Source organism: Agelaius tricolor, unplaced genomic scaffold (assembly GCF_023055355.1).
Source record: "Agelaius tricolor isolate 1412-34295 unplaced genomic scaffold, bAgeTri1.0.p SCAF_9, whole genome shotgun sequence".
Taxonomy (NCBI): Eukaryota; Metazoa; Chordata; class Aves; order Passeriformes; family Icteridae; genus Agelaius; species Agelaius tricolor.
Window position 1 is genome coordinate 18,298,332 of NW_027269269.1, and position 21,490 is coordinate 18,319,821.

Consider the following 21,490-nt stretch of genomic DNA (forward strand, 5'->3'; position numbering starts at 1 on the left):
TTTCCCAAATAGGAAAGAAGTGAGCTGCCAAGCGTTGGTCAGGATCTTCTGGGGCTTTTGTGCCTTAAATATGTCCATGTACTGCATGGTAATTTTCAGCTCTCTTTGATTTTAAAATACACCTTGCTTTTAATTAGGGCAATACTGTTAAGACACTACTGGCTGTTAGGAAAAGGTTCATCACTCAGAGGGTGGTTGGGCACTGGAAGAGGCTCCTGATGGAGTGTCATGGCACCAAGCCTGCCAGAGTTGCAGACGTGTTTGGACAACACTTTCAGGAACGTGGTATGATTTGAGTGCTGTTCTGTGCAGGGCCAGAAGCTGGGCTTAGTGGTCCTTGCGAATCCCTTCCATCTCAGGAGATTCTGTGATTCTGTGAAATTCCAATGTGATGTTGTAAATCCTACAGAAATTTATACTTAAGGATATGCTGCAGCAGTTGCTTTCATATAATAGGGTAATTGTAAACCTCACTTTGATTATCCAAGGTTTTTACGCAATGCCTGAGAAAGCCTTCAAAGGGCAGCATCCCACCATCAAAATACATGGTATGGCCTCCAGCTTTACAGGTTATAAAGGCCTTGGCTTTTTAATCCATAGGAATTCCTAGCCACATCAACGGAGGAAGAAACTGCATTTGTCCAAACAACTTACTATTTCTTATCATTTTTCTCTTTCTTGCAGACATGCATGTGTGATTCGAGGCCAGGTGATGACAGCAGATGGGACCCCTTTAGTTGGAGTGAACATCAGCTTTGTCAACAATCCTCTGTTTGGATACACAATCAGCAGACAAGATGGCAGGTGGGATGTCTGTATGGGATTTACAGTGTTCAGGCAGCAATAACAGCATTATTGCCATGACCACTAAAGAGAAACTCCTTCCAAGAGCACATTTATTATTCATACCTTTTGAAGATGTTGGTGCATTAATGTTTGTTGTTTTGGGGCTGCATCTGGCTGGTGACTGATCCCCAGTTCTGTTCCTTGCTCTTCAGTTCCAGGGCCAGTGTTGTTCAATGTATTTATCAATGGCCTGGATGCAGGAGTTGAATGCACCATTAGCAAGATGCTGATGGTACCAAACTGGGAGGTGGTCTTGATGCTCCTGAGGGACAAGAGACCTTGCAGAGGGATCTATATACATTGGAACATTGGGCTGTGATGAATGGGATGAATTTTAAAAAGTCAAAATGCTGGATTTTCTGCACCTGGAACAAAGTAACACCAGGCACAAGTATAAACTGGAGAGGAATGGCTGGAGAACAACCCTCCAGACAGGGATCTGGGGGTGCTGGCCAGCAGCAGCTGAATAGAAGCTGTTAGAGCAGTGTGTCTTGCAACCAAGAGGGCAAACCCCATCCTGTGGTGTATCAAACACAGCATGACCAGCCAGTCAAAAAGGTCGTTGTCCTGCTGTATCCAGTGTTGGTGCAGACTCGCCCAGAACACTGCGTGCAGTTCTGGGCCCCACAATTTAAGAAAACTGTTCAGGTCCCTTAATGTGTCCAGAGGAGGGCAAGAAAGTGGTGACAAGGCTGGAAGGAATATCTTGTGAGCAGCATCTGAGGACTCTGAGTTTCTCTAGTTCAGAGAAGAGGAGACTTGAAGGGTGTCCTCATTGCTTCCTAGAGATTCCTAAGGAGCAGGTGTGGAGAGGGAAGTACTGAGCTCACCTCCTTGGTATCCTCTGATAGGACTCATGGGAATGGTTCAAAACTGGGAGAGATTTAGACTGGACATGAAGAAACATTTCTTAACTGAGAGGGTGCTTAAACACTGAAACAGGCTTCCAGTTAAGTAAACTTCCCTGTCCAAGTATCCAGAAGCCACTCTGGCAGTCACACTCCCACCACCAGAGCTGGGACAGGGGTCACTTCGCAGCCACACCCCACACTCACACAGTCACACCGGGGTTCCTCACCCACTAGACCTCAGGTTTTCCATAGCAGTGTCTTGTGTCCAGATCCCTAAAAATATTTAATATTGGTACAATAACTAAATAACAAAAGAGCCCAAGCTGCTGCCTGCAAGGAGGGACCCTGAACAAAGGAAACCCTAGACTTTTATCCCCTCACAGTCTAAGCCTGGAAAAGTCTGGAGTTGTCAGCTCCTGTCGTCTCTCCATGTGGCTACTTGGCAGTTCCCTGCCTCTTGCTTCAGGCTTTGGCTGGGCCTTCTGCCCCCCAAGGACCTCAGCTGCAGCTCACACTGTAGTTGCACACCAGGCTACCAGCACCAAGTGTAACCTCAGCATTCCTAGAGGCATTCAATGCCCTAAGCCTGTCACTGTTTAAGAGGCATTTGGACAATGCCCTTAATAACGTGGTTTAATTTGATCAGCCCTGAACTTGTAAGGCAGCTCGACTTGATGATCCTTGTACTTCCCTAACAAATGTATAGCCTCTTCTCTTCTCTCTCTTTTCTCTTCTCTTCTCTTCTCTTCTCTTCTCTTCTCTTCTCTTCTCTTCTCTTCTCTTCTCTTCTCTCCTCTCCTCTCCTCTCCTCTCCTCTCCTCTCCTCTCCTCTCCTCTCCCTTCCCCCTTCCCCCTTCCCCCTTCCCATTATTTATTATTATTAATTTAGTGATATCACCTAGAATCTTTAGCCAGCAATTCAGTAATGCAGTGCCCATGCATTTAAAAAGATGTCTCCTGCTCTCAGGAGATCTATTCTTGCTAATTCATGTTGAAATTATTAGGAAGAAGTCATTAGGATTACAGTTGTGTTAGAGGCAGAATCTGAGCAATCATGCTCAACCAAAACAAAAGCAGTGCAAATTGGGAATGTCTTTCATCTTATCTTTTGTTTGTCAGTGCTAATTGGCTCCCTTTCTTTTAAGAACAAACGTAACAGAAGGGCTTCCAGCTGCATATGCTCTACGTATTGACTACTAACCACTAGCACTTGGGAGAGGATTTATGGGTTTTAGCACCTCTCTAATCCACAACTTTCATTTGAGTTGGCTAGAGAAACAGATAGCATTGTAATGAAAAAGAAGAACATGTGCTAGCAACGTGTGCTTGATGCTGTCCAGTTCACACTCAAGGATGTTTGCACCTCTTGTAACACTGGTAGGGACTGGGAGGCTTTCCAAGTGATGCTCCAACCCTTCAATGATATGGCAATAAAATGGAGATGATAAAGAGACATTCCAGGAAAAGGGCACCCCTGGAGCTGGTGTCTTTTTATTGCCACTAGCTTAGGCATTACTGCAAAAAAGAGAAAATTTTAACATTTGTGCTTAGGGTATCTCTGGCAACTGTACTGAATCTACTTCGTGGGAAAGTGGGATCCAAACCACGCTCTCATTATCAGCTTGTTGTGTATGGATCAGCACAAAATCTGTATCCCGTAGAACAGATAAATATGACTAAAAGATCGCTGGACAACAATGCCTGTCATAACCTTTTGTTCTGTCTGTCTGTCTGTTTCCCTGTGTTTGTACAACACCCAACTGCTGTATGTAATCATTAATATAGATTACAAATACTTTGAGGAAAGAAACCATCTGTTTGCATTGCAGTTGTGCTGTACTTAGCACAGAGGGGCCCTATTGTAAACTGGACCTCTAGCCAGCAAACATGAAGGCTAAAGGGACAGAGCATGGAGGTGACTGCTGCTATCCAGGCTCCAGACCTTTGTAATATTCAAGCAACTATTTCTTTCTGATTCTTCAGTGGTGAGAGGTAACCACCCCTGCTACAAATCTACTTCTACTGGAAGTTCAAGCTAGGGATGCTCCTGCCATGCTATGTCCTTCCCAAGGTCCAGGTGAGCAGGGGCACAGGGCAGAAAGCAGTGCAGCCAGAGCATCAGTATGCTCCACCAGGCTTTGGTTGACTTCTGGTTCCTTGGAGTGGCTGCCAGCCTCCAGAAGCTAAATTAGTTTCAAGGAGCTCAGGGCTGCAGTTTGCTGACTCAGCCCCGAGCAGATACTCAGCTCTAAGTGATAAAAATGACAGAGATCAGCTGTCCCAGAGCAAGGAATCTGGGACCAAGTGGGATTCATCCTAAAGCTGTGATTTCTGTAGGCAGCTGGTGGGGGTCAGTGTACCCCCTGACTCTGTGGTGTCAGCTCTTCTGATTTCACTTTCTTCACTTTCCTCTCAAGTCAATCTGCTTCTACAGAAACCTGGTGCACAAACATCAAACAAATTGTCCAGTTGCAGTGCTGACCCTCCAGAATAATGAATATACCTTCCAACTTGGTGAAGGGATACATGCAGATATTTTCTCAAATGAACAGGCACGTCAGTGCATCTGCGTACTCTGTAGGTACTCTATGGACAAAAACCACTTGTCCACAAATGGACAAGTTAAAGAACACCAAAATCCATAGAACCCAATGGTTTGGGCTGGAAGCAACCTTAAAGATCATCTGGTTTCAACTCCCCTGCCATGAGCAGGGACAACTCCTGCTAGATCAGGTCACTCGAAGTCCTTGAAATCCAGCGACTTCCTCAGTGGTTTGTAAATTACCTTGAGCTATATAAGACCATTCAAGCTAAAATTTGTCAGGGCAGAATATGTTGTCAGACATCCTAATTTCTAATCCCAGCTTCTGATTTAGTGGGTACCATTAGATGCATCTCTTGACTTTCCCAGTCCAATGAACCAGCCAGTGAAAGAGAGTTAATATTTACTTGTGTTCCTTACTGATTGTCATAATATTTATTTAATGCTATTTGTAAAGCACTTTCAAAATCATGTAAAGAATTCATGCTGTTCCAGTTTTTATTATCTTTTCTATGGGTTTGAGTATTTTTTTAATAGAGCATATCTCATCAGCTTTTGTACAGCAAAGTTTTCATGTGATTGGGTCAACTTTGTTTTAAGGAATTGATACTCTTATACAAGAAGCAGGTTCTCCTGAACTACAGTAGCAGGCTGCATGCAGTCCAGAGCATTCCCAGTCATAGAGGGTCATCCCTCCCATCTTTAGTGTCATTCTGGTTTGGAGAATAAATGGGAGCACACATGCAAGCAGTTACCTTGTTCCAGGGGTCATGAGATAACTGCATAAAACTCAGCAGGTTTATTCTTTGGCATATTCACCATAGGAATATATATTCTTGAAAATGTGCACTGAGTTGCCTTAAATTGATTTAGTAAATCAGTTTACTGATAGCAGGGAAATAACTGGGGTTTTAAAGTTAGGGACTTTAAAGATACAATTGCATCAGTTTAGCTAGATTGGTTCCTAAACTGATTTTGTTGCTCCAGGTTTGGGGGTTTTGGAGTTTCTTTTTGGCATGATAAAGTCTCCAAATGTGTAAGTAAAATTTCAGTTTTAGAATTACAGTGAGTTAAATTTTTCACCTCTTTAAGGGGACTCACTTTATTCCAGGTCTCTTCTATAACATTGCTCAGATACAGCCTGAAATAGTGAAACCCTGGTCCTGTTTAAGTCACATTACTTAGACTGAGCAAAACTCCTATAACTTCAAGGCTTGCATGTGTTTTTAGCCTAATTACTGCACCAGAGACTTTGTTTATATAACAGGGCATTAATTTAAACTGACAACTCTCAAACTATTCTGTTGTATGCATTTCTGCGTAAAGCAAAGTTAACAGACAGTTCAAAGTATCAGTACTGGATTATAAACCACATTTTTAAATAAAGTTTTAAATTTGATTAAAGCGGTAGTTTAAAGCAGCTGCAGGTCCTCAGTATCCCTGGGTTGTAGGAACACAATAAAACAGCAAGAAAGTCTCCAGACCTTTTCCATATTGCATTCAGCAGCCTTTGCATAGCTTTTTCAGAAATACCAAAAACAATGAGCTTTCAGAGAAGTGAGATGAGAAAGGGTTACACTTTCCTGTAGAGTTTTTATTTTTTGAGCTGCTTTGGATAAATAGATAATTTCATCCCTCTGCTTGTCTCTCCAGAGTCTTTAAAGAAAAACAACAAAACAACTGTACGACAAGTATGATTTTTATGGAGTGGTAAAAAATACATCAGAGATGAGCAGCAAAAACAGAAATAAAATTATCTTATTCCTTCAATCCCAGGACAGTTTTCTTTTTCTTAAATTTAATTTCACCGAGGGAAACTGGGAGGTGTTTTCAGTTTGTTTTTTTCTGCTTGATTTTGGGTTTACCTTTTGTTTAGTTCATCAAGGTAACTTGAAAGCTGCGCCCTGGGACTCTGGGAAAACCAGCTTGTGAGTGACACTGCTTGCTAAAAAATACTGCATGGTTCTGTTTTCACAGCTGCTGGAGCCTGACATGGAGGTAGTGCTTTCCCTTCTGCATCCTGTTTTGGGGATGCAGGAGAGGCCAAGACATTTCCCCCCAGCAGATTCCATCTCTGATCCAGGTCCAGTGAAGCCAAAGGAATGAAACAGAGGTGTTTGCAAATAAGACCTCTTCCAACTTGCCTAAAAACTTGTTGAGAATCATTTGTAATGTTTCTTTCCTCCCTCCTGTTGGCCCGTTCAGTGCCCGGATCCATGCAGAGCAAGCATCTCCCTCCCAGCTGAAGGAGTTGCCAAATGCTAATTGACTGTTAGAAACATTCACATCAGGGTACAATCGTTGTGCAGCTTTGCTGGCAGGAACCAGCAGGTTACTCCTGAGGCTGCAGCAAGCCAAGCTCCATAGGTCTGGGAACATGATGCCCCAACTCAAGTGGTAGAATAAATATGGCTTTGGCTTTTTGAAGTGCTTTTCACTTCCTCTCATGGACTCGATTCAACATTCTTTAATGAATAACCTTTTCATAATTCTATTTCCTAAATGGCACCTCAGTCCATAAACCATAAAATAAAAAAGGTTCCCCCAAAAAATTGCTTGACAAAGACATTTTTTAGAAATAGTTCATGCCCATTGTTGCTCCTCTGGGGTTTTTGCACCCAATCTGAAAGCCTCACAATTTATTTTTAAAAATAATTTTTAGATAGTCTTTTCACTTTCTTTCTTACCATTTATTTACAAGGTGCATCAAGTCTGGCTTTGGGCAATCAAGAGTGTTTCACATCCCAGTTCTCATGCAGAGAAGCACTTAAGCTCGTAGCTCTTTAAGCACATGAGCAGCTCTGCTGAAACCAGTGAACCTGATCACATGCATAAACTCTCAGTGAGAGTGTCATACAGCAGTACCAAGCATGAAAGTAAGAAGCAGGGATGAGAAAACTTTCTTTGCCTGAAGCACGTTTGGCATTGCAACCGAAGAGACAGTGAGAAAAACACAAAGGAGCAAAAACAAGAGGTCGTCAATTTCTGTTGAAATCCTTTCCTTTCTTGCTTAACACCTCTTTTTTTGGGTCTATGCATAGTGGATATATCCCTGTGGTACTTGATAAAATCTCCATCTGTGACAAGATGTGAAGTTTAAATGTAAAACTAAGAAAACCACCAGAACCTTATCCCAACATCTTTACATCCAGAGGATAAACATTTTCCTAATCAAGGTAACATTCTTTCACACAGCTCCAGAGGGCTGTCTGTTATCCAACAGTAACACAGGCAGATAAGCCACTTGGCAGGAGGTAGCTTAGGGTGAAGTCAGAGGCCACAGGCAGTGATTCATCTGCACTGTTCTAAATGTTTAAGAGTCAAAAAAGATGATGTGCAGAGTGCTGTGGCACACAGACACCCTGCACTGTAGGTATTTCTAGTAGACTAGGTTCAGTCCATGACTGGGCTCTCCGCGTTGACTGGGTTGCATTAGGCATTAGTCAGGTTAGCAGAGATGCCAAGACAATTCATATGGGGATGTGTCAGAGAAACCTCTTTCCAAATAGTGTATTTCATCACATGAATTGATCCAATCTGTGCATTTGTTTGGATAATCACAACTTAAAAAAAAAAAAAAAGAAAATGAGTATATATGGCCAAAATAAGTTGGTGCTAGAAAAGCACTAACAAAGATAAACATGTTTCTAAAAAGGGATGGGTATGATTTCAATATACATGAGGACAAAGAAGCTGAGCTTGGCCTCCTGCCTCCAACACTTGCTGTTATTCAGGTAAACTCTATTTGGGCTGCAGATTTTAGGTTCATAAAATGAGACTGATGACATTTCTTGCAGTTATTTTTCTGGGGTCCTTGCTAGGCAGTTGAAACAAACAGATGGGGTAGCGCTTGCACTAATTTTGTATTCCATCTCTTAAAACAGCTTTGATCTTGTTACCATTGGTGGAATCTCAATTATCCTGCACTTTGAGCGGGCTCCCTTCATCACCCAGGAGCACACGCTGTGGCTGCCGTGGGATCGCTTCTTTGTGATGGAAACCATAGTCATGAGGCACGAAGAGAATGAGATCCCAAGCTGTGACCTCAGTAACTTCGCCCGGCCCAACCCTGTGGTGTCTCCTTCTCCGCTCACTGCTTTTGCAACTTCCTGCTCAGAGAAAGGTCCTATTGTTCCTGAAATCCAGGTATGAGCCGTTTGAGCGGAGGGACAATAAGTCATAAAATCATAGAATGGTTTGGGTTGGAAAGGACCTTAAAGATCATGTAGTTCCAGTCCCCCTGCCATAGGCAGGGACACTGTCCATTCGACCAGGTTGATCAGAGCCCCATCCAACCTGGCATTGAATTGGGGTTGGGGCATCCACAATTTCTCTGGGCAACCTCTGCCGGGGCCTCCTCATCCCCATCTTCTTTCTGTGCTTCTTTTGACAGCTTTGAGCAACACAAATATGACTATTCCCCTGCTTTCCTAACAATGTGCATTCCTCATTGGATACTCCATTTTTCAGACATTTGGCGGGAGCACTCACTCCCAGGCACTCGCTTTACCAGATTTCTTTTCTCCTATCCCTGAGAGATGGAGGTAGAGCACTTGTGGCTAACACATGAGCTTATGTGACCCTTATGTGACCAACAACAGGCCCTTGGTCTCAACTCTTTGGTATTCAACATGCCCAGAACCAGGCTGATGTCCTTCTAGCTGATGCTCTAATGCCTGTCTTCTGTTCAGGAGCAAATTCCACCCTCTGGGCACTATAAACCTTGGTGGTGGAGTGTTGGAGTGAACTTTCTCATGGTTGGAAGTCACACCCCCCCACTCTACTCAGCTGCTGAGACATGCAGTCAGCCAGCAGGAGGGTGAGAAGGGCCAGCCTGCAGAGCACCTCAGTTTTATTGCATTTCATGACATTTGGAATAGATGAGCAGAGTGAGAGGGTTACCTTTAATTTCTCATCTCCATTTTCCTTTTTTATGAGTAGGTATGAGTCAGATAAAGAACCTTAACAATCTGCTGTGGCTTCAATGTACTTTGTCAAATGGAAAGTTGTGTTTTAAACAGAATAGTCCAAGGAACTAAATATCAATTTTCCTTAAAAATACTAATTCTGTTGAAACACATGGATGTAGCAGCATTCAACCTTTGCTACATTGGACATGCTGTTCTCTCGATTTTATATGCCAGCATTCAGCATGTCCTGAGTATTGCTTTTAGTGACAATAATCTGCCAAGGAGGAAATGATAACAAGTGTAGAGACAAACTGTGTGCTTCCAGCGTGACTCCACTGGGGTTGCAGTACCATTAATGAGGAAATAAGTAACTTTATACCTTCTAATTTTAATAAACTAGGTGCTAAACCCAGCAACAAATAAAGCTAGTAGTCTCTTTACCTTTCTCTCTGGACCAAGTCTTATGATCCTTTCTCACACTAATTTACAATTATGGTCCCCATGTTTGTCCCAGCATAATTACTAATTAAGTCCTGTATCTTGTAAAGTCCATCATATTATAAGTTCTTGGTTCAGAATCTTGGTTTCCACATCTTTTTATGAAATAAACAAACATCATGAAAGGTCAGTGCTGCCTGGGAAAAAGCAAATATCTGATACAGTGCAACTATGATCATAACCTCAGTCATTATTTGGTACCACAAACACCTTCCAGTAGACCAGACTGCTCAGAGCCCCATCCAACCTGATTTTGAATGTTTTCAGTGTTGGGGCATCTGCCATCTCTCTGGGCAACCTGTGTCAATGTTTTACCACCCTCATCAATTTGGTGCCATTTGAAATGTCCTGATGATATCCTGCTTGAACTTCAACTGCCAATCCAGAATGATCCCCCTATCAGTGTCCTGCATTATATCTTCTGGATATCTTTGTGAATGGCAGATCAATTGTACATCCCAAGTCCCACGAGACACTTGTATTTATGGAACCTAATACATAAGAAGGATTAATTTTGAGATTATAAGGAGTTCACGTGCAGTTGTCTGGATATGTGCCAAATATCCGAGCTCCCATTTAAGTGGACAGAAATCAAAGCAGTACATCAGTGTGGCCTACACATCACTTAAGCTGACCACCCTGAAGCTTTCTGGTTCTCACTGATGGTATCAGTTTGATTCCACTGACTGAAATTGATGGTATCAGTTTGATTCGACTGACTGAATTAATGTGTGTGTTTACATCACGTTGTTTATGTGATGTAAACATCACATAAGTTGACATCTGGATTTAGATGCCTTAAACTGGAATTGAACCCCACTCTTAAGTTTACAAGGCAACACCAACCTTCTAAAGAGTCTGTCTGTATCTGCTGTTATCTATAGGCAAGACCTAAAAGAGCAGTTCAGGGCAGACACCTAACTTAGGTTCTTAAATTGACATAAGATGAATCCCATACATGATGAACACAGTGCTTTTCCTGTGTGCCATATGTCTGAGCTAAAACCTGTAAATCAATATTCCACCTCAAATATTGACAGCTGAAGGTTAGCAGAGTTTGTGGTGCAGGAGTTTACAAGAGAATCTGATTTGTGGCAGAGTCCTGACTGTACTGCAGTTCAGAAATGGACTACTTTTCATTTCTGTACTGGATGTACATACAATAAAAAATAACCTAGCTGTCCATTCCTGCAGCTGAATTTTATAATACACAGTTCTCAGTAGGGAAATGTTAAATATAAAAGGTGTAAGCACATAGCTGAGAGGAGGTGACAAGCAGATAGCAGGGCTGGGAAAGAGGTTTTGACAAGTGGGTAGATAAGAACCCCATGAGCTCCAACAAATAAATGCAGAAATAAATGCAGTGGTCTTTACCTGGATGCATTCAAAAAACATAGTAGTATATTTTTAATATTTGATTCAGGTGCCTATAGACAGATTTGGGGCCATTCAGAATGCCCTGAAGTGTCCCTTCAGGCCTCTAGCTGTAGCTTCAGAGAGGTGGAGATGTCAGAAAGGTCCATGTCAGAGTTGTCGTGCCCTTGCAGAAGTTTTGGATACCATAGAGTGTTTCAAAAGCAATAGATGTCTATGTTAAGGCCCCTGAATCAGACTCAAAATGGTTTTCCTTTTTAAAATTCTCTCTGAGCATCTTACAAAAAAAAAAAAGACATTGACTGTTCCTTGCCTGTCTGCTGGCAGATTGAAGAGTAGCTGTAAGAGACATGTGTAACCCAGCACACAGAAACAAGATTTCCTACCTTGTCTCATACTAAGAGTAGAAAAATTGCTACTAAGGCATGAACAGATTCTCACCACAGAGAAAGATAACATGACAGTGAAAATTGCGACCCTGTGTAAATCCCCAGTAAGCCTGAAGAATCTGCTCTTCTGCCTGCCCAGCCTTGTGGCTGGATCTCTTTAAAAGAGCAGATTATATTGGTTAGTCTGGGATAAACCCTAAGAGTCTATCACAAGGCCTGCAGTCACAGCATACGAATGTGTCTGGGCCAAACAGCAATTATCAAATAGAAATAAGGGCACAATTTAGCTCTTATTACTTCTAGAACATTCAGATTACTTTAAAGCTTGTTTTCCCCCTTTTCTCCCTCTGATATTCTACTGAATTATACACTCCCCTACCAGTGCTGTGTTTTGTTGCTAGTTTGTCACAATTTACAAACTACAAATACATTTTGAATCACCTGAATTACTATTTGAACCCTCTCTTCAAGCAGACACCTTTAAACACAGCCCCTTGTGCTGCTCAGTACCTTGGCAGTGTTGGGCTGACCTTTTCTTTGGAATGGTGGACAGCAGAGATAGATCACGACAGAGAGAAATAATTACTTATGACAAGGATCTGAAGCAGACTTTCTAAATAGTATCTCCATGGCAATTATTTTTGCCTGTTTTTATCCTGATGGGGTTACATATGAAGACAGATTTGATACAAGGGGCCACCTTTACTGCAGTTTGGCTGAGCTCATCTCTGGTTGAGCCTGGTCCCCATCCAGCTTGTTGATGATCTCATAAAATATATTTTTAAAATCCTGGGTTTTCCCAATTCTGTCATATTTCAACCTCCTAAGCACTGAGATATGTAAATTAAAAAGACTGCATTAGAGAAGGTAAATATTTATGAGCACAGTGGAATGGGGTTTTAACTGCTGGATGTGTCTGTTTTCAAGTGCTGCAACACTCCAAGCCTTTTAGTTATCACTGTAAAAAGTGTTGGGCCTTGGATAATATCTCAGAAGAGGTGTTTTCAGGGGGCAGATTACAAGATTTGTCATTTTTGATAACACTAACCAGAAAACCTGTAAGAGTTGAGCAACTCACTATGCCAGGGGAGTTTGCTGCTCCCACATAGACAGAGCTTGGTATAGGAGTGACATAACTTGGAAGGCACAAGGATCATGGAATCCTAGAATCTCCTGAATGGGAAGGGACCCACATTGAGTCCAGCTTCTGACCCTGCACCCCAAGGACACCCCAAGAATAACACTGTGATAGATGTGATCCCTTTCTGATGGGTAAATCTCTTGACCCACCTGCCTTCAAGGTTCCCTGTCCTTAAATTCAGAAAGATGATTATTGCTAGGGATGTATTTTCCATGTCATTTAGGGGCCAGCACACTGAAGAACTTCAGAAGTGGCACAGGAGAGGACTGTGCCAGCTGTGACCTTTTAACTCATCCCATAAAGCCACCAGGCTTTCCTGCTCACTGATAAGCTTCTGCCTTCATTTTTCAATATTCCCCAGAGGTTGCTGACTTGTGCCAAAAATATCCAAGCTGGGTGTTTACCCAAGAGTGAAGTTTTCTTGAAGGTGACAATGTTTTACTCCTAAGATTTTTTTATCAGCATTTTGCACAGAAAGATCGGCACAGTGTCAGGGATATATTTGTATCACTTTCCATAAACTACCAAGCATTTCTCCATTAAAATAAAAAAAAAAAAAAAAGAAGAAGAAAAACAAAACTTTAGGTTCTGGTGATACTTTAGCAGGTAAATTAGCTGAAAATCTCGTCTTTATTGAGACTTCTCTGTTCTCAAAGCAGAAAAGGCATTCCCTGATGTTTCTTCAGTCTTTTCTGAAGTTTTGTACTGTCATGGGCACCTGTTAGATAATCAGGAATACCCACACTTATGGCTGGGAGAGAAAATAAATAGAATACTGAGGAGTTTGGAAAAGAAAGAGAAGGAAGAATGCAAGGGAATGGAAAGGAGTTGTAGGTGGTAGGTCAGGCCAACAGTTTTATCACCTAAGTAAGTAGGCAAGGAATTTTAAGCAAGTACCAGAATAAGTAGAAGCAAATGTGAGGTCAGAAAATAAGGGCAAGAACACAGATTAAAAGAAGCTAGAGGTAGGTGGTATATCAGGTAGAGTGGGTCAGAGAGGAGGTAGGAAAGGAGCAGTTTCAAAGTAGGAGAGATGGGTAAGTAAGTCAGAGGAGGGAGAGTGGAACCAGGATTCAGTAATGTCTTGGAGAGAATTGCATGTTATGATCAGGACCAGGAAACATCCTTAAGGCCTAGTAGGCTGTGATATTTTACTGGGAAAAGGAAGGAAGGAGACAAAAATTAGAGGCCTCTAAAACCTATGATGATAAAAGACAGAAAATGGAAGCTAAACGCATGAGCTGTAATTATCTGAGATCCCAGGCTCTTTTCTCCGTGGATCCTGGTACTCCTTTTAAGAGTGAGTCTCTTTGTAAACACTGACTTAATGTGACACTTTGTTCTCCTGTTCTCCCGTGTAACAGAGATGGAGAAGGTGCAAGGCCTCCCTTAGCTTCCAGAAATAAGTTATGTACATGATTTCATACTTGATGCCTACTAGGTGCCTTTTTAGACATGCCTGCCAGAGCTTTTATACAGGTGTGTTTGATAAATTAGAGCTTCACTGCCTTTTCCTGTCCGCTCGCTGCTGATTTAACAGCTCGTGGATTGCTTTTCCACAGGCTCTACAAGAGGAGATTAACGTTTCCGGCAGTAAAATAAAAGTGAGTTACCTGAGCAGTCGCACAGCTGGCTACAAATCAGTGCTGCGGATCAGCATGACCCACCCCACCATCCCCTTCAACCTCATGAAAGTCCACCTCATGGTGGCCGTCGAGGGACGCCTCTTCAGAAAGTGGTTTGCAGCAGCCCCAGACCTGTCCTACTATTTCATCTGGGACAAGACAGATGTCTACAGCCAGAAGGTGTATGGGCTCTCAGAAGCCTTCGGTAAGTGACCCCAGGGTTTGTGCCTCCTTTTAGAAGCAGCTAAGTGGCAGTGATAAGACTTTGTCCTAGATCAGTATGGTCTGACTGCAGACACATGAATGGTCCCTACAGATTCACTACAGCACCCATTCCCCAGCAGATGAATCACAGAATGGTTTGGGTTGAAAGGGATCTTAAAGACCATTTAGTTCTAATTTCCCAGTCATGGGCAGGGATGACACCCGTTAGATCAGGTTGCCCAGAGCCCTATCCAACCTGGCCTTGAATACTTTCAAGGACAGAGTGCAAGTACTTACCTGTTAGCTGGCTCATGGCCCAGCACGTACATCCTAAACTGCTCCCATCATATTCATACAAAAGGAATTAACTGGGACTAGAAGTGTTTGGCTACCTCTCACCTATGGCCAAAAACTGTCAACACTGCTTTGAAAGGAATCCCTTGGACAGAGCCCTGATTGCCACTGCTCCTTGTGCCTGACCTTCAGGGTTGGTCTAATCTTAGTTTCCTCTTTGTTACCCATTCAAAAATGCCATCCCATACTGGGTGTTTAATGAGCAGAAGTAATGCAGTTCTGCAGTGATTGCTTCCCATCTGTCAACACCCAGTGGACATTCAGTTACAGGTCTTCAACTGAGTCTGGACTAGTCCCTTCAGGCTGCCAGGAAATGGTATCAGCAAAATGGGAGAGATCCCAAATTAGCAAATACAGCTCCTGTTGACAGAAGGATGGTTCATTATGCCTCATAGCTCAACTGAAGATAAGTCTCTTTAGAGGAGTTGCAGGATGCCTGGTTTTCTAGGAGTAAGAATAAGTGCCTTCCCCTCTCACTCAGGCTTAGCTGCCTTGAGCAGGCTGGATTATGCACCCTGCTGAGCCTTACCCAGCTCAGAGTCCACACTGAGAAATGTAGCATATCCCGAAGCACTCTGCATGCATGCTCTTTAAGATGCTAGATCATCAGTAGGTCCTGGAGTGCTCCATGAAACAACTCTGCAGCTCCAGACTACACAAGCAGGTCTGAGGACATCAGCATTCATGCCTTCAATGATTCCCACCTCCAGAACAGTGGAAAACATTGACCTTTTGTATCCTAACTTACATCTTTTTCTGATACAATCTGCAAAAGGCTATGTTTGATGGCGAATCCTGAGTTCTCTCAGAGCTCAGCACTTTTCAAAGAGGCTGGTAAACTTGTAAGATCAGACAGGTTTTTTTTTCTATCTAGTAAAAAAAAAAATCTATGTAATTGCTTTTCATTTGTGTGGAACTTGCAGTTCTATTTTGCTTCAGCTGTAAAGATTAGAAGAAGAAAAGCAGACCAATGAAAATGGTGCTGCTTCTTCTGAGAAAATCGTAAAAGAATCATTGTTCTGTCAAAACCATTATTTTCCTTCTGCTGACAATTTTAAGCAACTTAAGCGTATTCAGTGGAGTTACTCCTGAAAGGCTCTGATTAGACATCATGGCAAGCAAACTTTTGACATTAACAATGACCACAAGTCAACCTGACTGAGACTGCTGCCTCTGAGGGACTCACTGCCCCGTGCATGAATTGCGCAAGTCTTTACCTTCCAAGAAAGATCATAATCAAGATTAGGTTCCTAGCATGCATTCTTTGATCAGAGAAATTAGATAGGAGTAAAATTCTCCCATTGAGAGTCCAGCAGTGGTGTACACTCTCAGATCATAGAATATCCTGAATTGGAAAGGACTCCTAGAGATCAAGTCCTAATCCTAATATCCGTTGTTTTAAAATACATCCTTAAACAGTATCTTTTGAATTTTTAGCACATTTGCCCAGCACTGACAATGACATTGATCTTTTTGGATTCAGAATACACCTTTAAGAAAAAAATATTTGGACTGTGCATTATGATGATGACATTTTCAATTGAATTAGCAATTTTCTGTAGAAATTCTCATACCTCTGCTCAGTTGTGACTCTGTGTGTGCTGGCACTGCATTTCTGAGTTCCTAATCTAAGGAGTCTTGTTTCTCTCTTGTTTACAGTTTCAGTAGGTTATGAGTATGAATCCTGTCCAGACTTAATCCTGTGGGAGAAGAGGACAGCTGTGCTTCAGGGTTATGAAATTGATGCTTCCAAACTTGGAGGATGGTCCCTGGACAAACACCATGCCCTCAATATACAAAGTGGTAGGTTGTCTGCAACTCATAACAAGAGTAATGCAGCATTGCAAGACCCAGTTGCTTCTTATCACTAAGAATTCAAGAAAAAGAAAGAAACCTGACCAACACATGTGCTCTCTCATGTATTTTACTAACAAATTATTTCTAGTTACCTACATTTAGAAGCAATTTGGTTTGCAAAATGTAAAAGAAGCTGGCCATCATGAAGTAGTTGAATGTCAGCCCAACTTTGTAGTGTTGTAAAAGAAGGGTATTATCAAGGAAAATATTCCTAAAATAACAAAGGGGAGCCTATTCAGATTGGAGCTGCCACTAAGAATAAATCCATCCAGAGGCATCCTCCAATATGCAAGGTGTACTTGTGAAACAAGAGGCTTCATGGGTCCTAAAAGAGAATGGAAGGTTCCAGAGTCCTTGAAGACTGCTGAGGACTGCAGAAGAGAAGCTTAAAAGCTCATCAGAACATGTTCAAGGGTGGGAGCACTGTGTCCCTTTGGATAATAGTGGTATGGGAGCAAACATCTAATTCAACCCACATCACTGCTGAGAGTGCTACACTTAGAGGGAAAATAGGCAGAGCTTCTCTAAAACTTTGCAGATAAAACATTTTTCTAGAGAATGTCCCATAGTTTTCCTGGCCCTTACTTTTCCATGAGCGATGTAATTTCTTTTTTTTTTTTTACCTGGTAGACTGCAAATTGCAGGACAAGGAGGAACAGACAGGGCAGGTAAAAATTCATAAGATTCTGAAAAGTGCATTTCATTTAAAGGCAAAGACAGTCTTGTTCTCATATTTACCTTCTGCAGGAAATGTTACGGGTCTAAAAGAAATACTTAATTCAGAAAAAAGGGTCCTCATTTGAAACTATCACAAAACAATACTATGAAAGATGATTAGCCTTCTTGCTACGGAATAGATTCCCCAGCTGGCATGCAGCATTGCCAGTTTGTGCTCCCTTTGGTCTCAGTCTCCCTGTTTGTTTAATTTCCATAGTACTGTTTTCTCTCTCTCTAGGCATCTTGCATAAGGGAAATGGGGAAAACCAGTTCATTTCCCAGCAGCCACCTGTAATTGGAAGCATTATGGGCAATGGCCGCAGGCGGAGCATTTCTTGTCCAAGCTGCAATGGTCTGGCAGATGGAAACAAACTCCTGGCTCCTGTTGCCCTAACGTGTGGGTCTGATGGAAGTCTTTATGTTGGAGATTTCAACTACATCCGAAGGATCTTTCCCTCTGGCAATGTCACCAACATACTGGAGCTGAGGTACTCTGTGCTGAATGTGGCCATTAGAGTAATGCTCTTAAGTTCTGCAGAAATCCTATGTACCCAAAAGAAAAATGAGCAGAACTCTTAAAAAAAATGAAAATCAAACAACACAGCAAAACAGAGAAAAAGCTGTCTGGATCTGCCTCTTCTGCAACTCTGCTGACTTTGATTTACACCAGAGAAACACAGGCCTAGTGAGTTCTTCCAGAACTGAATCACATGCCAAAAATATTGACACATTTCTGTGCTGCTAAATCAGGCTGTGCTGATGTCTGCCTTTTCCTGTAGTCAGAAACCAGTGGGAATGCTGAAAATTAACAAGCAGCCTCTGAGATAACCTAAACTTGGAAGGACACAGCACTGATGATGATATGTAAAGGTGAATCAGGACTGATAATCACTCATAATTTAGACAAGATTATCACTCTAGGCAGTCACAGACTGGGGTTTTCTAGTTGTTTTTTGAGGGCACATCTGTAGCAGTCCCCTTCAGTTCCCAATTGAGCAGCAGTGTCAGGCTGAACATGCAGATGGGAAGCATCTGGAAGTAAGTGGAGAGTTTCCTTTTAATGCCAAAAAGCAAAGGAAAAAAATATACCAGGAGAAATAACAAGGAAGGGGCAGGAACATCCATTAAAAATAATGAAGCAGAGAGAAAAGTATGATTTGTCACAAATTCTGAGAAAATTGAATAAATTGTGACTGAACCAAATTTCAAATTGACCTAACTGAGGATATTTTTCCTATCTAAAATTTCCACAAAAACAAGCATCCACTATAAAGCAGTGGGGCTTTGCGTGGCCTGAGAAGCCTCACTCCAGGAAAGTCAGACAGAGTTAAGGGAGTGTTCCTGAATGAGTCTTCTGTGCTTGACAGGCCTGAACTCAGGTCCTGAGAAGTCAGTATGAGGATAGCCTGCTAGGAAGGTTCAATATTCCCATTCACCTCTCAAAATCTGGCCTGAAAGTGAGAATCTTCCTGAAAGTAAGACCCTCTCTCCTTAGATTTAATATCCCCTGCTGCTGAGGACAAACATATTACTGCATTTCTGCAAGGACTGCAGCCAAATTTGTGCAAGATCCCCTTTGTCCCTCATGCACAAACATGCCATGGTCATTAGACCTCACCAGAAGTCTTATTTGGCATTCAGAACCATCCTTGTAGATCATGGTGTATGGAAAAAAAAATCCAGACAGGCACCACGGAAGGCTGGCACTTACAGAATATCTGCCTTGGTATGGGCACCTCAGAGGGCTGGGGCACCTTTCAAGTAAGGAAGCAAGAACCTCATTTTTGCTATTCTGTTCCATGATACATGAGAACATAATATCTCTCATGTTTGTAAGGTGGGAAGCTGGGATAAAGCTTCAGACCTGGTCCTCGTTAGAGTGTAATATCTATCCTTCTAGTGCCAGAAAGTTATTTTAATGACCAAAGGTGAAATTTCCAGAAGAGCCTAGGTGAGTCCAAATCCCATTTCAACAGAGTAGGATTAATATCTCTTTCCCAGAAGTACAATTCTGAAAACCCAATCCCTGTTTCATTGTCAGTGGAAATACCAGACCAAACAGAGGTTTTGCAAAGTATTTCCTCATTGGGGAAGAGAAAATTGGAAGCCTTGACAGAGTAGCCTTGCTGGCTGTTGTGTAGAGGCACAGAGTTAAATTTACTCCAGAGTTAAATCTGCTGCAATGATTGCTGCTTCATCTGTGCAAACACTCAGGTTACTGGATCTAATAAACATTTCTTCACTCTGGTGTGCTATAAAGTAAGTGGGTTCAGATGTTGGCTGGCTAAAAGGAAAGCCATTGCTTTTGGACTAAATGGAGTTTGCTTGTGTCTTCTCAAATCAGCATCTCCTTTGAGATTAACACCCTCACTGTTTGGCTCCAAAGGTTGGAGGTTTGTTTGCAGTGTAGTGTTCTGGGAAGCAAATGCATTGTGGGTCACAGAGAGCTGCAGCTGTGTGTGTAACTTAGACCTATGAAAAATGTCCAGCTCAGCATAATTTCAGTCCTCTGGGCTGGGGTTCATGAGGTTACAGCAATGAACTGCCACCCGTAACTGTGCATCTCTTAAGTTACCTTTCTAAATCACAAGGTGTTGCTTTGACTGAGAGTGAAAAAAAAGTGTAAAGATATCTGCATCTACATCTATTTAGCTCAGTGCTGCACTGAATGATAGATAAAGTCGGATGGTCCTATCTCTTGTGTGAGTGAATAACTCTAAGCAGGTGAGATCACAATTCTTTTGTGATATGCAGCAGTACATAAGTGAGCTTACTGCCAAGTAATATCCAATATAAAATACATCAGTGTCATTCCAGCTAAGTCTTTATTTATTATTGCATTGTGTGATACAGTTACTGTCAAGTTTTCAATCTGCTAATAATGCATCGAACTGAGCTGCTAACACCTCATTCTTTCTTCTATTCCCTGCTTTCCTGTCTTCTGTCAGAAATAAAGATTTCAGACATAGGTAAGCCAACCAGTGGAGAATTCTTATGCTGCTCCCTGTCTTGTTGCATGTTGTTACACAGTGAGCCACAAGTGCCATTTCCAGATGATTCAATAGCAAATGAAGCTGGTGTGATTAAAACTGGCGTAGGCAATCAGTCATCAGAACTGGGAGCCATTAATCACAATGTGAGCCATGCAAACTTCTGCATGAGCTGTTATAGCTGGAGACAGGGGAAATACAGGCAGGAGAAGCAGGGTAACAGGAGGAAGAGGGGGGAAGAAAAATGGATGGGAATTAACCAAGAAAGTAGAATGGGAACAGCATCAGGATACAGATTACTGGAACAAATAGGATGGAAAAATAATTCTCATACAGTGAAAAGCCTTCATTTGGGTTTGGGGGGGGGTTAACAAGCAAAATGAAGATCCCTATGTGCCCCAGAATTACTCACCCAGGGAAATTAGTTTTTGTAACATTTTTCAGTCTGAGCTTTCATAGAGAGCTTTGACACGTGAAAGTCTGTCAGACTCAAATAGGAGGTAGCACAACTCAGAACCTTAGCCAGGAAATGCAATAAAAGAGTAATGACAAGAAAACAAGATAAAAGAGAGACTCTTAAATTGGAGCTTTGTCACTAAGAATATTTGTCACTTGGGTTCACTGGAGTTTCAGTGGGTTTGATCCAATCAGTTGCATTCCAGAAGATGTCAACTTCCTGTCACTGACTGTGTTTGCGAGGACTTCTCTGACAAGTTTCCCATCCTTCTCCCTGGTTGCTTTTCTAAATCAGAAGCTTAGACTGTGTGGAGTTGAGATTTTTGTTTGTGTGTGTTTAGTTTTCCTTTGCATTTGGGATTGGGGATTTTTCTTGCTACATGCTTTGCATTTACTATTTCTTTGACTTCATAGAGGCTGTGCTAAACTAGAAATGTTCTTTCATCTGCATGCCTGGAAATGAAATGGAGTAGAAACTGATTTTTTATCCTATTGCCAGAACAACAATGAAGGGCTTGAGCTTCACAATATATTGGACTGGCCCAAAGCATCTATTAGCAGGGCTGGGAGGTTGGTACCCAAGAATTTTTCACTGGTTGTCCTCATCAGGCTGAGTTCCAGTCCCCCAGGTACTCTTTCACATCATTTGAAGACTATAGAAAAATTCATTTCTCTTTGGAACAGCCAGGTTTTATTCCTAATGCCCAAGAAATACACAGCCACTAAAGTGCATCTG

At 42.1% G+C, this 21,490-nt stretch overlaps 1 protein-coding gene across 15 annotated transcripts in view; it reads left to right on the forward strand.

Annotated features, from left to right (window-relative positions):
• The window catches only part of TENM4 (teneurin transmembrane protein 4), a 927,633-nt gene that overhangs the window by 842,203 nt on the left and 63,940 nt on the right, over positions 1 to 21,490 (forward strand). For 12 of the 15 annotated variants that reach the window (XM_071432902.1, XM_071432903.1, XM_071432904.1 and 9 more), the window contains 6 exons: positions 685 to 804; positions 8,124 to 8,385; positions 14,114 to 14,381; positions 16,394 to 16,537; positions 17,547 to 17,796; positions 20,257 to 20,277. In XM_071432902.1, the coding sequence (XP_071289003.1) occupies positions 685 to 804; positions 8,124 to 8,385; positions 14,114 to 14,381; positions 16,394 to 16,537; positions 17,547 to 17,796; positions 20,257 to 20,277 (1,065 nt within the window). The remainder of the gene's footprint in view (positions 1 to 684; positions 805 to 8,123; positions 8,386 to 14,113; positions 14,382 to 16,393; positions 16,538 to 17,546; positions 17,797 to 20,256; positions 20,278 to 21,490) is intronic. The other 3 variants (XM_071432907.1, XM_071432909.1, XM_071432915.1) reach the window with 1 other exon arrangement.